The sequence below is a fragment of the Petromyzon marinus genome, chromosome 11 (assembly GCF_048934315.1).
Source record: "Petromyzon marinus isolate PM22_M1 ecotype Great Lakes invasive population chromosome 11, UKy_Petmar_22M1.pri1.0, whole genome shotgun sequence".
Taxonomy (NCBI): Eukaryota; Metazoa; Chordata; class Hyperoartia; order Petromyzontiformes; family Petromyzontidae; genus Petromyzon; species Petromyzon marinus.
This window is the reverse complement of record NC_133677.1, coordinates 10,764,493-10,778,961: the sequence shown is the minus strand read 5'-3', so window position 1 is coordinate 10,778,961 and position 14,469 is coordinate 10,764,493. Positions and strand designations below refer to the sequence as shown.

Here is a 14,469-nt window from a genome sequence, read left to right as displayed (position 1 = left end):
GGTACGCGATGACGTCACGCGGCGATAATCATGCGCCGCAACTCGTGCGTCGTGACGTCACGGCGCCCACCACCCACTCCCCCCTGCCCATGCCCCGCCCCGCGGTTGCTGCGCGCGGTGACGTCACTTCGTACGATGCGCCGACGCGTGGCTCGGCGGTTATAACCAACCAAGTTGCGCGTGCGGGGACGCCTTCTTCAACCAGCGAACATTTCGCGGACCACACGCTACTTAGCCGAGACTAGACGCGTCCTCGGCGAGAGGAACGCCTAATACAGCGTGGTTTGGGTTCCCGCGGAACCCGCGTAGCGAACCACCCGACCGGAGGGACCGCTGACCGTGGGGTTGACAACCCCGCTGCCGGCGTAGCTCGTTGCGTCATGACGTCACGCGCTCCACGCGACGGGGAAGGAGACGGGGCAGGGCCGGTGTCGGCCGCTTGCTGATAATTGCGAGGCTTGCCGATTCGATGATGACGACGGTGTGTCGGTGGTTGTTAGTTGGTGTTGTTGTTGCTGCTGTTGCTGCGAGGACGATGGTGATCGTCGCGATGGCGGTATGAGGAGCCGGTCGGGGAGAAGGCCCTCGCGCGTCTCGGAGCGAGCCGCTCGCCAGCGAGGGCTCATGGATAGTCCGCTCAACATGGTGCGGCCCTCGTCCGCGCGGTGTTGTTGTTTTGTTGTTGTCGTCGTCGTGATGGTCATGTTGTTCTCCCCGTCGTTTTTTTACCGCGATTACGTTTTCTTGAGGGCGGGATGCCTCGTCGAAAGGTGTTCTCAGAGCCTCGGGTATTTAACAGCGAAACGTAACGGGAGCCCTATGGGGGGGGGGGGCCCTTGTGGCACAATTGCGTCTTTGGTGATTGAAGAAACGAAGCCAGACTAATGATTTAGATTTGTTAGTCTCCGTGTCCACGGTATTGGACATTTAGCGACGAGTTCTAAGAATCCCAAATTAGTTGTGTACTCTTCTGCGGTGCGTGGTTCGTCACCCACTAACTGCGTACTCTCTCATAAGTATATTCCTGGTTCTTTCGGTAAAGTCACCTAGAAGGGGAACAATAAAATAATACAAACATAAAACAATAAAATTCTCACGACGTAGTCGACTGCAACACAAGCAATCATCATCAGGTGTGAAAACCGCACCTGATGATGATTGACTTTAACGAAAGAACTAAGAATATGAATCCCTGCAGTCACGAAAGCTTTAAATCAAAATTCGTTGTACGTTATATTCTTAGCTCTTTCGGTAAAGTCACGTTGAAGGGAAACAATAAAATACAATTATTTTATTGGTGTACGTTGTTGTGTACAGCTCGTCGAGATGAGTCGATTGCCGCATCGCCGACCATCAACAGACTCAAAATGACTGCATCACGGGCATTTAATGCTTTCGTGAGTGCAGGGATTCATATTCTTGGTTCTTTCGCTAAAGTCACCACCACGTAGAAGGGAAGTAATAAAACAATAAAATTGTCACGACGTTTCGATTGCAAGGAAAACATTTTCTCTCCGTGGTTTTCACACCTGATGATGATGATTGCTTGTGTTGCAATCGAAACGGGTCCGCAATCGGCTTGTAAGGTATCATCAGGTCAATGGTGGGCACATGCATGCAGATGACATGTGGCACAGGGTGAGATGATTTTCCTGGGCAGAGGCGGCGTAAGCAGGCTTTCGTACATTAATTTGGGAGGTTTATTTTCGTGCTTTCGATTCGGGTGCTGATCCAGGCTTACAAAATGACCTAATCTCACAAAGGATGTGAGAACGCGCTTTAGACGCGATGCACAAGACGTTTAGCGTGTTCCTCTTTCACTTTAAGGGGTCATCCATTTAGCACGTACGCATGGAGGGGGGTTAACCCAAATGCGTACGCTTGCGTATGGGGGGGGGGGCTACTGACAATGTGCGTACGCATAGGAAACGGGGGGGGTGGGGGTGAAGCCTCGATAATTTGTCTACATTGGCCTTCAAATTAGTTACGTAGATAGTCCGGCGGTGGACTGTTTGCTTAAACAAGTTAATATTATTAATCCTTGATCGTTTCTGCGTGGATTAAATATCGGCCGTTCTATAGGATTCGGGGGGGGGGGGGGTGCGTCAGGCGTACGTACGCAGGTGTGGGTGGGAGGGGTGTAAAAAAGTACACGTGCCTACAGGGAGGGGGAGAGGGGTCACGTTTTGAGAGATGTGTGCGGTACCTACTAATTAGATGGCCCCTAATCGCCCGTTAATGTATGCAATGTTCGGCATCATCTCGAGTTGTTCATTTTGGACGTTGCTTTTGCAAATTGTCGCAGCGTTAAAATGTTATTTCAGACTGTTCAAGCTAAAATGTACCAAATTATATCTTAAAATAAATCGGTGAAGCAATGTTCATTTAATAGCAAATGGTAAAGTCGGGGAGACATGTAGTCGTAAAGATAATTTTGATATATGGAATCTGTTTATAGGCAGAGACGGTATATGGGCAAGTCCATTCTTCGATGAAAACGTCGATCAAGGTCGTGTTTTGGGGCACTGGCTTTCTCCAGAACATAACATATATTTACAAAGGAGAATGGATAGTCTACAGACTAGAGTGAAAACAGAGTTTGCATAAAAAGGCGCTCGGGAGCTGGCGAGAAGGGCAGCAATGCTCTTAGGAAACAGCCAAAATTGTCCCGAAAAAGTGGCCTAAGTAATGTCTGATGGGCTATTCATATGTTTCCATTTTGGATAGAATGGGGACAGGCGTTTAAGGCACAGCAGCAACACTTAAGTTTGAATAGAGTCAGAATTATCCATGAATATATTGAAATTATTGAAGTAACGACCAACAAACTACAAACTGGGAGTTGATCGATCTAATCAATATATTACAAAATCTACAAATCATGTTCTTGTAAGCAGAAGTCGTAAATGTGAATGCATAATGACATGTAAATAACCTGTACTATGGATCTGATGTCCCTTTGAAATGAACTACTATATGGCACTGTGTGTGATTTATTTTGACTTATGTTGGCCCCGCAGGCCCATTTGCAAGCCAGGAAGGCAGAGAAGTTTCTGGTAGCTGGCAAGTATGAGGATGCTATTGCCTGTCATGTCAAAGCTGCTGGTGAGATCATACGAGGTCATGCACGGCACTGCAGTTCAGCACACATTTTACCCCGTTGATATGTAGGACTTTGTGAAACAGTTTGTGGCAAGCCACATATCTTTGTGCATCTTATCATATAGTTGCATGATCATAGAATACACGTGATAATTGCCATATAATAAACAAAAATAAGAGAAGATGCAAGCCAAAGCGCTACTATGCACGATTCAATTATACACTGAAATCGATGTACAGCAATGCAACTGTTGAAATATGCATCTGGAAAATAGCTTGTTAAATTCTGGTTCCCAGAAACAGGGTTCTGTGTTTACAATCCAACTTATGACATCTGCATATACTGTATATACCATCATGGGATGGATCCCACTATGCACTGCATGTTATAACATGGATTGGGTGGAGGGATTTCAGCATTGATGTCACTAAATTGTGCTTCGGTGGTGTGCCTCAAGGCCACTGATGTAAATATTAAGTGTTATTAACACATCTTAAAATTCTTGTTGGATAACTTCGATCGTTGATGATATCCAGGCAGTTGTGTATCATGTTGTTTTTTAGCTGTGTTAAATATATAAATGTAGATGCTATATCAACTTTTTTAACAGTTACATTGGTGTCACAGCTGTTAGGTGTTTATTTAGGTGCATATTACCTGTTATGACAGACTATGACAAAGGATATTGAACAACATCTCAAAAGTACAGAATGTAGCACAAAGTGATACATGTTGGGAATTAGGCTGAAAGAGAAACATGTGTCAGACAAATGCAAATTTGAAACAATATGCTGACTTAAGGAAAGTGACTGTGGGCAGGAAACATTCAAGAATGGATGATTGTTAGTACAAGGCTGGTGACAGAATAGCAGACAAAGAAGAGAAAACACCCAAGAGCAGGAAAGATCAGTTTATGCAATAGTGAGGTGGATTGTAGCACTGCAGGACCATCGGAGATGGCATGAGCATGGAAAGGCTTTCATTTAGAAGGGAATAGATCATGGCTGATGGTGAAAATGTACAGTATTTTTTTTATAAACTTAATCCAGGTTGGCAAGTCAGTCTATTTAGTTATCAGCTTTATATTTCGAGCCTTGTGCCACATTCTAATTTAATAACGTCAATAAAAGTGTAACAATACTTCCTCAACAGGTAAAATTCAAGATTCTAGTTGCATTGTTATTCTTAAAGGTTTATCTGTTTTTTAGGGTTTCTCGATGAGGCCATGAAGCTTACAGACTCCGAACAGGTACGTGAATGTGTCCATGATGCTATGAATGTGGTGTACTTTCAGTATATTGCAATGCAACTCAATCATATTGGATCTAAGTCGATGGTGCATAGCATTTTCTATGGTGAGATCACAATGTATTTGCACAACAAACAAAATGCAAAATAAACATACTACATTTGTATGACATCGCCATGTAAAAGCACCTAGGCTGAAGTCACTCCCTAACACCACCGTTAAAACTGCAAAATGTCGACCACAATATGTTAATGGTGCTGGCAATAAGAAACACGCGCACCACCTGGCCAGTACACACTCACAATAGAAACCTGGTCACCCCCTGCGTAGGCACTGCTGTCCATGCGCCTGCAACAGCAGGACCACTTGACGCAGCAGCGGCTGGTGCGCGAGCGGTGGCGCCGAGCCCAGCGGGAGCAGCGTCTCCGGGAAGAGCTCCAGAGGAGGGACAGGGAGCGTGCGGCAGATGTCACGGCAGCCATGAGCGCCGCAGACGCGTGCGACAGCGCTGCCGCGCCACTTTCGACCAGAGGCGCCATGAGGACAGCGAATGGTCAGCGTGCAGACAAAAATAGTTTTTCTAACACGGTCTTTGTTAATGATCGGGAAACTTGGAAGGTCGCGGTTGTACGTTGTGGGGAAGTTTAATCGGGAAGGTGATGTTGTGGCATGATGGAACAGAGCGGGTTACTCAGATGAGCATTGGAGTGGCACCTCAAGGTAAACGACCTAAAGCCATCTGGTGCGATACTCTACACTCAACCTTGGAGGTTGAGCACAGAGCACAAGCATGGAAGGAGTACCATCCAAAGGAAATATCTTCACGAGAAGCCATAGGCAGTGAATTTACAGATTCATTATATAAAGAAATGTATTTTAGGTATAATTTATGCATGGCTGGAGATGAGCAATGCATAAGAGGACATGTCAGCAACCTATTGGCTATGGAGGCAGACCTCGCTTAGCATGACCCTGTAGAACACCCACTTGTTATCGCGGAGACATTTTATATGAAAAATATATAAGAAAGTGCTTACAATTGAGAACATGCAAGCAGTTCTGGCCGAGGAAATGTACCCGCCCCCATCACTCGAGCAGCCTATGAGAGCAACACATTCTCAGCCAACCTGACCCCACCACCCGCGATTCGATTATCACGATTCATAGTCACGATTACATTTCAATTACATTGATTTGTTTAGCCGGATGAGAACTCACGAGACCAGGATATAGAGTCTCGGGTGCCACTTAAAAGACACCTCACCACAGAAATTTAGACTGAGGGCATCACTAAGAGCATGAAGTTCCTGGAGCTCTTCTCTTGAGTGACCCGGATTTGGAGCGTAGCAGCTCCATCCTTGTCTCCAACCGCTGCATTGTAGGAGTACAGTAGAATGCACTCGTGAGTACAGAACATGATACATTTTTATTTATGAAAATAACGTTTATCACATTATTAGCACTATTACCGATACCCCAAATTAAGCCTTCATATATTGCTCATAGGAAATAAAGAATGCTGTCATGAACTCATCCCCATATATACAATGATGTAAATAATCCTTTTAGTGCTGATTTGATTCGCGCTCACTTCTCCAGGAACACATCTTGAGCGCGAAGCATCATCTGCCTGTACTCGTGCAGGATCTCAGAGGAAGCCACCAACCCCATATTCAGTTGTGCAATATCATACTATGTTACAAAAACAAGTTTTGCTGCCTGGCGCGTGGGCAGGCAAGTGCTCAGTGGTGACATCACTGCGCACATAGGCGTGATGACGTTACCTGCAACCCACAGCGTTGAGCCGCATTTGTGCGTCTCGCTAACATGATGCCTCCCTTCCCCACCCACCCTCTACCCTGGCCATACATCCTATGCAAATGCAGTGCTAGTAACCCAGAAGTTCAAGTGACGAGGTAACCACCTTATTCACGGTATTAAGAAAGGGTGAGCTCTGAGAGCTAAATAAAACAACAGTAAAAAGCATAAGTAAGGTGGTGCTAGCTGTTGGAACAAATTAGTGGACATAAATACTCCATTCACATGAATAAAATACCTCAATTATTGAACAATGCATCGATCATCTTGTGGGGAAAGGGAGATACAACTAATTTGAAGAATTACAAACCTATTCACCTCTTCACACACGTTTATCAAATGTTTATGAAGATCAGAAACCAAATAATGGTCAATGTAGCTTGCTCTCGTGGAAAGTTGGTTTCTCATTAAAAAGTGTTTTCTATTGAGACACTGCATCATCAGTCAGAATCTAAAAAGAAAATATCAAATACCATACCTAGCCTTTGTAGACTCTTAAAGGGGGTATTTGATTTCGTGGAAACTGAGGCAGTCATCCACGCTCCCACAAACTACGGCTTTAAAAAATAACAATGATCAAAACCAATTGTAAAGATGGTATATCTCTGCTGATATTGGAGAAATAAAGTATTACAAAACAAATTAGAAGATAATTCGTAACAAGGAGATATCCTCTCACCAAGGTTATTCACATTGACCTCATAAGATATTTTATGAAAATGTAATTGGGGGAAAGGCATGAAGATAGAGTTTCAAAGTATTAACCATCTCAACTTGCTGGTGACAAACTCCGGGATATGTATGTATGTTGAACATTCTTTCGCACCGTACGTGATGATGAGAGGTGAGCTACAGGAAACGATTGAACGAATTAAAGCGAGCGGTGATGGAAACTAACGGCTCCATGCCAAACCTCTCTCCGCAGCACACATGAGCTGGGATCTGCGCCAGGGCGGCGCATGCCGGGACCCGCTGGAGCGCGAGCCCGACACACTCTTGTACTACCTGCTTGGCGGCATCGAGCAATCGACGCTGCCCGGAACCAAGGTGCCCAAGGACGCGCGCACGGTGTTGGAGGAGCAGCGCACGCACACGGCAGACTTGCTGCGCATGCTCGGCCTCCTCCTTCGCGACAACGAACGCCTGCGGGCCGACAACGAGCGCCTTCGCGCCGAGAATGAGGCACTGCGCGCCGACGAGTGCCATCGCATGGCGGCAGTGGCGGCGGCAGCTGCCGATGCCGCGGCCTCACCGGGAGTTAGAGCAGGCTTGGGCTTGCCGGTGTGCGGGCTGGACTCGGACACGCACTTTGTGGACCCGCACGAGGTGTGGGGTCTGGCTGGGATGGGCGCCGCGCGGCGTGGCCTGGGGCCGGCCTTCCCGCACGCCCTGACGCCGTTGGGAGAGCTGCCCCCGCTGGAGTTGCCTACGGTGGAAGGGTTTGATCTGAGGGAACTGGAGGACAACAGTGGCCGGAGCTGAGAGGTGGCAATGAATCTTGAGCCTGAATTATGTTATAGTAGTGGGGATAAATTAGCACTCAGAAAAGAACACATTGAATGTTCTGTGGATATTCTGACCCCTGCCTTGGAGATGTAGAATTTCCACCACTGGCTCAGGCCTGCAATAGAGATTAACACTGCCCTTTTGTTCTTTGAACATTGAGACACTTAGATGTAATGAGCCAAGCTTAAAGAAAACACGTGTCCAAACACTATTATATATTACCAACTATTATTGTGGGTATTTTTGGGGCCATCTACTTGGCAAAGTTATCTGGGTCCAATTCAGCATTCTTAATTCAAAATGTCTTGAAAATATTTCCTGTGGGATGTGCTGACCCTGAAATAATTCACCAGTTATGACTTCTCGAGGTCGAGTCACCTTAATAAGAGTGCGAGGTACAGACTATGCACAGGTTGATTCAGCCAAACATTTGTATGCCTGCCGGGGTATGAACTTTATATTAACTCATGAGTATATACATATGTTTGTCCACTGAAAATAGCCCTCAATAACTCGTAGGTTGAAACCTTTGAGCCAGGTATTTAGCCAGGATTTGTGGGCAAGTAATTTAATATTTGATGTGTAAGAACCTACAAAATGCCACCTGAGTTGTGTATATTCAACAGTATGCCAATACACCTGTAAGCATGTGCAATTCTGGGGACTGAGAGTAAAGTACTCGTACTTGGAAGTGTATAATTGATTAAACATGTTATGCAGACCATATTCAACCGTGTAAGCTAGAACCTTACACTTCGTGAGTGCAAAAAGTTACGTTATATATTTTTTGTATGTAGGCTGTGCTGACAAGGGTGTTTAAATAAGTAAACAGACAATAACAATTCTGTAACCTGTCAGTGCGATGTAGGTATAATTTGCATAGTTAATAAGGCATAACCCTGGTAGTCATGTGCAATATTTGTAGTGGCTAGATGGTTGTTTTTTCTGGGTGTTCCGGTTTCATCCCAAGTGTAAACACTCGTTAATTGGGCGATAACGCCTTAATATATGGAGGACAGCAGAGCTTGGGGAATTTGGCAACAGCTCACCCATCTGGTTGCCTTTTCCGATAGTATATGGTTCCTCGTGCCTCTGAGTCATTCTCACTCTTCCACAGTGAGCGAATACTGTGCATGTTAAAAGTTGAAATTATTACTTGTTATGGCAGATGTATCGCATGATCAAATATGGTACATTGGATGACTAACCTTCAAGAGCAGCAATCATTTATTTAGTTTTTTGGCCTCTGGGGATGTAAATGCAAGTGAAATCGATTGCGTAATGAAGCTGCGATATTCTGACAACTGAGGCATGGCAACAATTACAAATTGATGGAATGGCTGCATTCAAATTTGCCATGACACTGAAATCTGGCTGATGCGCAACAACATATGCAAGTGCTTTTTACTTTTTTGTTTTTCCAATAACATTTATGGCACCCAATGGTCAAGCACTTTTCATGAATTCAAATTGTCATGGATAATTATTAAGTGAACTCTTTCTACACATTGTTCCAACCACTGCATAATTCCAACTTATTGCAATTCAGAAGTTCTAAATGTGAGCAGCATTGCCTGGAGGTTGAATCTTTAACTGGTGTACCACTTCTGCCGTTATTAGAAACATGCTTACGTCCGATTGCACCTGTTCCACGATTGAATGGCACTGCTATAGGTAACAGCATTATATATAAAAAAACATTGATACACCCTCGTTATCCTTAACTTAGTAGGTCAAGCTATAGCCACAGAAAGATAATGTGGATTATTGTTGGCTTTACAATGTTATTTTGTATGACCTTTAGCCATTTGATAAAATACAAGGCTAACATGCATTGTAATTATTTTTAAGTAACTTGTGTAACACATTACTAACTTTGACATTGCACTCATGCTTTCTCCCTATCGCAGTACTACGTATCAAGTGTACTGTTTGATGAACATTCATATGTCATGAAAAGATGTTGCTGTTAACATTCTTAATGTTTATTAAGATGTTTTTGTGCATCTGATGTTTAAAAGAAATGTGCTTTGTATTCCATAACAGGTGCATGTTGTGAGCTTGTATTTTTTTTCAGGATAAATTGATCTTAAAAAATTTCACATTTACATATATTAAAGTATGCCTGTGCTTTTAATTTTTTCTTCACACAGGTTGGTTCTGTATACCCAATTTAGAATGTTCAAAATCAACTCGTGTCTTATGTATAGACGAAATTTTTTTCTGCTTCATTACATTCATACAATTCCTTTTTCCATGTAATTGTATTGTGCTTCCAATCGAAATGTTGAAAGTGGTCTACGCAAAAGCTTGATACACACAGTAGTTGTTTACCAGTGGCTTTCTATGTCAAAAATTACGTGATTGTACATATTTGCTTGAGAGCATGTGTTTTATTTCAGCACATGAGTACAAAGCCAACTGCTGTGGATCTGCGTGAACATATTTTAGAGGCAAGAATATAGGGGTGTGTGTGTTGTCACGTGGTCAACATGAACTCTGAACCCAGCTTGTTCACCTGTGAAATATTACAGCACTCCCATCATGGAGCTAAGTGCTTACTTTTTTGTGTGTGGACACGTGCATAACTGGCGCATTACCTCATGAAAATGTTTTGAAAAGAAGTTTAAACACATGCTCGTTCAATATTGTATACGTTGCTCAAGCTGCATGTTTCCGTGTGGTGTCTGGTGTGGAGCAAACGCAGTCGTGGAAATATTTTGTTTTTGAAGATTGGTCATATACTCGCAACGCGTTTTCTGTTCGTCCTTTTACACTATTGCTGGCTTAAATTATTTATTTGAAATGTCATTATTCAACTGAGAAAGAGATATTCTAACTTCACGGGTTTTTGGTGTGGTTCCAAATAAAGAATTGATCGCCCATAAGGTAGTAGAACAGTGTATTTAAGCTGAGCAAGCTATTAGCTCAACTAGAAAATTACATAATGGTATGGTATATGTTAAAACTCGTATTGAAGCTAGTGAACACCCCAGAAACCTAAATTTACAGTATAATACCACTCGTTAGTCCTTATTTACATGAAGGAAAACAACTGGTACAGCACAGCCAATTGGATTGAGCCATGAATTTAAGACCAGGTATGATTATTCTCAAAAGCGTTATAACTTATAACCTGCCTCAAGTCGGTCGTTTTATTCCCCCAAGGTTTAACATATGTATGTTGTGTTTTCGTGTGGTCCCAGCATGAAGCTCCCAGCATGTGGATCGAAACGTCGGACGTCGTGCCAAACATGTGGTACAACCCGAAAACACATCAGACAGCAATACAGCAGCACAACCATAGTTTAATGTTAAACCTTAACATATTCACAGGTTGCCGGAGTCCAAATTGGTTTTTAATGCGCAAGTAAGATTCAAAATGGTTTCCCACTCTAGCATGGGTAATGTGCACATCTCCTGCTTAAAAATATGTCAGTGGTGAAGATACCACATTCTTATGGTGAGGATGTGTTCAACCGTACCACTTTATATCATTAAAAGCTCAGCAGCAGCCTGCACATCGACTTTGAGTTGCAGGTTAGAGAAGTGGGGTCCAATATAAGCGAGTCTGATAAATAGGCAGAAAAAGCACACGTTTAAATTGTATGAATTATAAGTGTACAGTAATTCCTTTGCAAAAAAATCATTTTGCAGCAATGACATTCTCTGCATTTTTTTATGAAACTCATTAAAATCGGTGATATAGAAAAAAATGTCCACTGGTCAATACACAAGTAATGTATTTGCTTAAGCGGATTCATGGATTTAAGGTCCACATTTAACTGACCTCTGACTCCCTGTTACCTTGAGGTAAAATGGTTCATGCGGAGGGAGTTTTATGGTCTTAAATCACTGATGATTCCACGAAAATTACCAATCGTATGCATTTAATCATTGCACTTCATTTTATTTTACCCAGTTCCCATAGTCAACAAATCCCATTGCGAAACGGCAAAACAAGTAGCTGTAAAGGTGGAGAAATGCCAGTTTAATAGGTTCTGTAAACATTATCAACGATGTGTTGATATTCTTCTTGTTGGGAGTAATGAATAAGCTCATTTCAAACTGATTTTAGTTGCACAAATGTCACATTGTTCCAATTAAGTTATTTTAAATATAAAAACAAAGTTCTTGCACATTTGCAATTACAAAAAAATTACCACATTTGTCATGAACACTGCTGCTTATAATGGATACATGTATAGTAGACTAAATTAAATTTTTGTAATAGTTATCCGAGCTCAGCATACATGACTGACAATTGGAAACTCCACTTATGGGGCAATGTAAACATTTCATGGTGCGGTCTCTAATTGCAAATTGCAAATCAGTATTTCTGCGAGAAAGGAGTATTGCTTGTTGTGCTATCTTACCATAACATTTAATTTTACAAGCATTAATGGCTGGCGTGGTTTTTTTTATTTGTGGTTCACCATTGTCAGCTTAGTCCTTTTTAAATTTACGGTACTTTCACAAATGAATATTTAACTGGCATACGATAGTGAAAGCAATGCAATGGCACGTGTGCAATACTACCTGAACAGAAGAATTTGGGGAGGTAAAATATCCAAGTTGTAATGCACTGATATGGAGATTAGTGGATTAAATGTGCAAGTATACGAATGCTTGCATAGGCACCTTGGTCATACTAAATGTAAAAAAACTGGATTTAATACACAGAATATGGAGCAGCATTCTCATAAGTGTGCCAACCACAGCCTGTATATCTAAATTGCCCATTTTTAATTAAAGCATCCACCTATAAGCAACTTTGCAAACGACTTACAATAGTGGAATTGTGAATGAAGTCTTGTTGGCTTATTTAAAACGTATAGACGATTAAAAAAAATGTTAAACAAATATCGATGGCTTCTTCAAAGTGGAAATGTGGAGCTCATTCAGTTGGTGGCTTTACGGAGACCTTATCTTTTCTTTCTAGAACTTGGTTGTGAATTAAAACTAATTACTGAAAGTGGGCAAACATCTCCATATCCTATCCCGCCGGGTTAAGTTCCTAATAACCCATTACGCAACAATTTGTTAAAAAAACCCTATTTTACTTCGTGGCATTTTTTTACTAATACTCACATGTGTAAGTGGTGTATCAAATGGTCATGTAAAACATGTCATATCGAGACTTAAAGATTTCGTGACTGCAGGAATTCATATTCTTTGGGTCTTTCGTGTAAAGTCACATGTTATTTTCTTTGAACCTATCTACGTGACTTTACCGAAAGACCCAAAGAATATGTAATATCCACACCTGTGTGCCATGCAATTTCCATAAAATAGTGGTGCATTTGTTGGAAATTACTGGTGAAATGTACTCGCTCATGAGTGCTGTTCTTTAGTAATCATTGCCAATGTATTCCCACGTACCATGTATACCAAAGTGAGTACACAGTAACAAACATGCAAACAGTTACATTTATCATCTCGCACTGGTTGTCTATGGTAAAGTACCAACACTTAATGTGATATGTATGGGTCCATAAGTAATTGTCCAAATCTATGTAATGTGTCAAGTTTACCTGATGTATTCGTCAGGGAGAAGGAATACACTTAAACCCATTATTTTTTATTGTGCTCTTTGTTACTACTCTTAACTTGAAAACGTGGTATGTTTCTCCCTTTTTCCCATAGCTTCTCAAATTGTATGTTATCCAAAAACTTGAATAAATGGTCAGCATTGAGATATATTACCTTTGCTGTTTTCTTGCACTTAACTTACAAGTTGCCACACGTGAGAAAGAAGGACTGACAAGTGTCCTCTTTAAAACTTACTATGCCTCACAATTGAACAAAATACATCAATGTAAAGCCAACGTTATGAATAAGGAAAGAAGAAAATGATTTGAAGCTTTCGTGACTGCAGGATTCCATACTCTGGTTCTTTCGGTAAAGTCACGTTGGTGACTTTACCGAAAGAACTGCAGTTATCCTGCTGTATCTGTTCCACCTGATGACGGTGGCTTGTGTTGCGATCGAAACGTCGTGATTTATTTTATTCTATACCTACGTTACTTTACCGAAAGAACCAAAGAGTAAATAAGAAAATGCCGATACAATGTAAACATTGAGATCAACAAGCTTAGTCGTTTATAATTTACAATATAAATTCACAGTAAACTGTAAAAATGGTGTGACAAATCAATGTGAGATAGAGGTCCAGACGGAACAAAACGTATCTATATCCCGAATTCAACAATAGACTAGTGTCTATCTGAGTGGTCCTGAACCATTGGTGGCACGTAATTTAATATGTTCATGGCAAGGATGATGATCACTGTTGGCTTCCAACAAAGTGGTATAACTTTAATTAACACAGAGGCAACAGTTGCTCTCCAAACGGAATTTGAATTCAGCCTTCCCATTGCGAGTTGAGTATCACCCAGTCAGATCTTACATATTCCAAATAACATGGAAATGTAATTTTCTTATTTTCGATGTGATTACTCAGTAATGGTAACAAATTGCAGGATGCATGAGCTCACATTGCTACGTTTGGAACAAACTGGTGTAATGCAAAGGCTCAATTGTACGGTGCCCAATTATACTAAAACAGCATGTGTAAACAAATGCACGTGTCGTTGATGATTGGCCATCTGTGTGGCTACATTTACCTTTAAAAACATTTTTTGTTTGTGGAGGGACATATACGGAGGAGGCGTATTGTCTGTTTATTTCTCTTTATAACTTAAACATCCCAAGGTTTGCAAAAGGCGCTATGTAAATACAACATGCATTCGAGTATCATTGATAATATAGACTATCCCAATGAGCTTGTCGC

At 42.0% G+C, this 14,469-nt stretch overlaps 1 protein-coding gene across 1 annotated transcript; it reads left to right on the top strand.

The window, feature by feature from the left end:
- The first annotated feature begins 103 nt into the window (after positions 1–103).
- NRBF2 (nuclear receptor binding factor 2) lies at positions 104–13,372 on the top strand. The gene is made up of 5 exons (XM_032952040.2): positions 104–645; positions 3,021–3,105; positions 4,312–4,352; positions 4,683–4,905; positions 7,096–13,372. Exons 1-5 carry the CDS (start codon positions 559–561, stop codon positions 7,650–7,652), a joined length of 993 nt encoding a protein of 330 aa, XP_032807931.1. The 5' UTR covers positions 104–558; the 3' UTR covers positions 7,653–13,372.
- The last annotated feature ends 1,097 nt before the right edge of the window (positions 13,373–14,469 follow it).

Excerpts from the sequence above, each read along its gene's own strand:
- NRBF2 (XM_032952040.2), top strand. The coding sequence starts at position 559 with ATGAGGAGCCGGTCGGGGAGAAGGCCCTCGCGCGTCTCGGAGCGAGCC. Across the intron at positions 4,353-4,682 it reads AGCTTACAGACTCCGAACAG|GCACTGCTGTCCATGCGCCT; the intron begins GTACGTGAATGT and ends CCCCCTGCGTAG. Across the intron at positions 4,906-7,095 it reads CGCCATGAGGACAGCGAATG|CACACATGAGCTGGGATCTG; the intron begins GTCAGCGTGCAG and ends CTCTCTCCGCAG.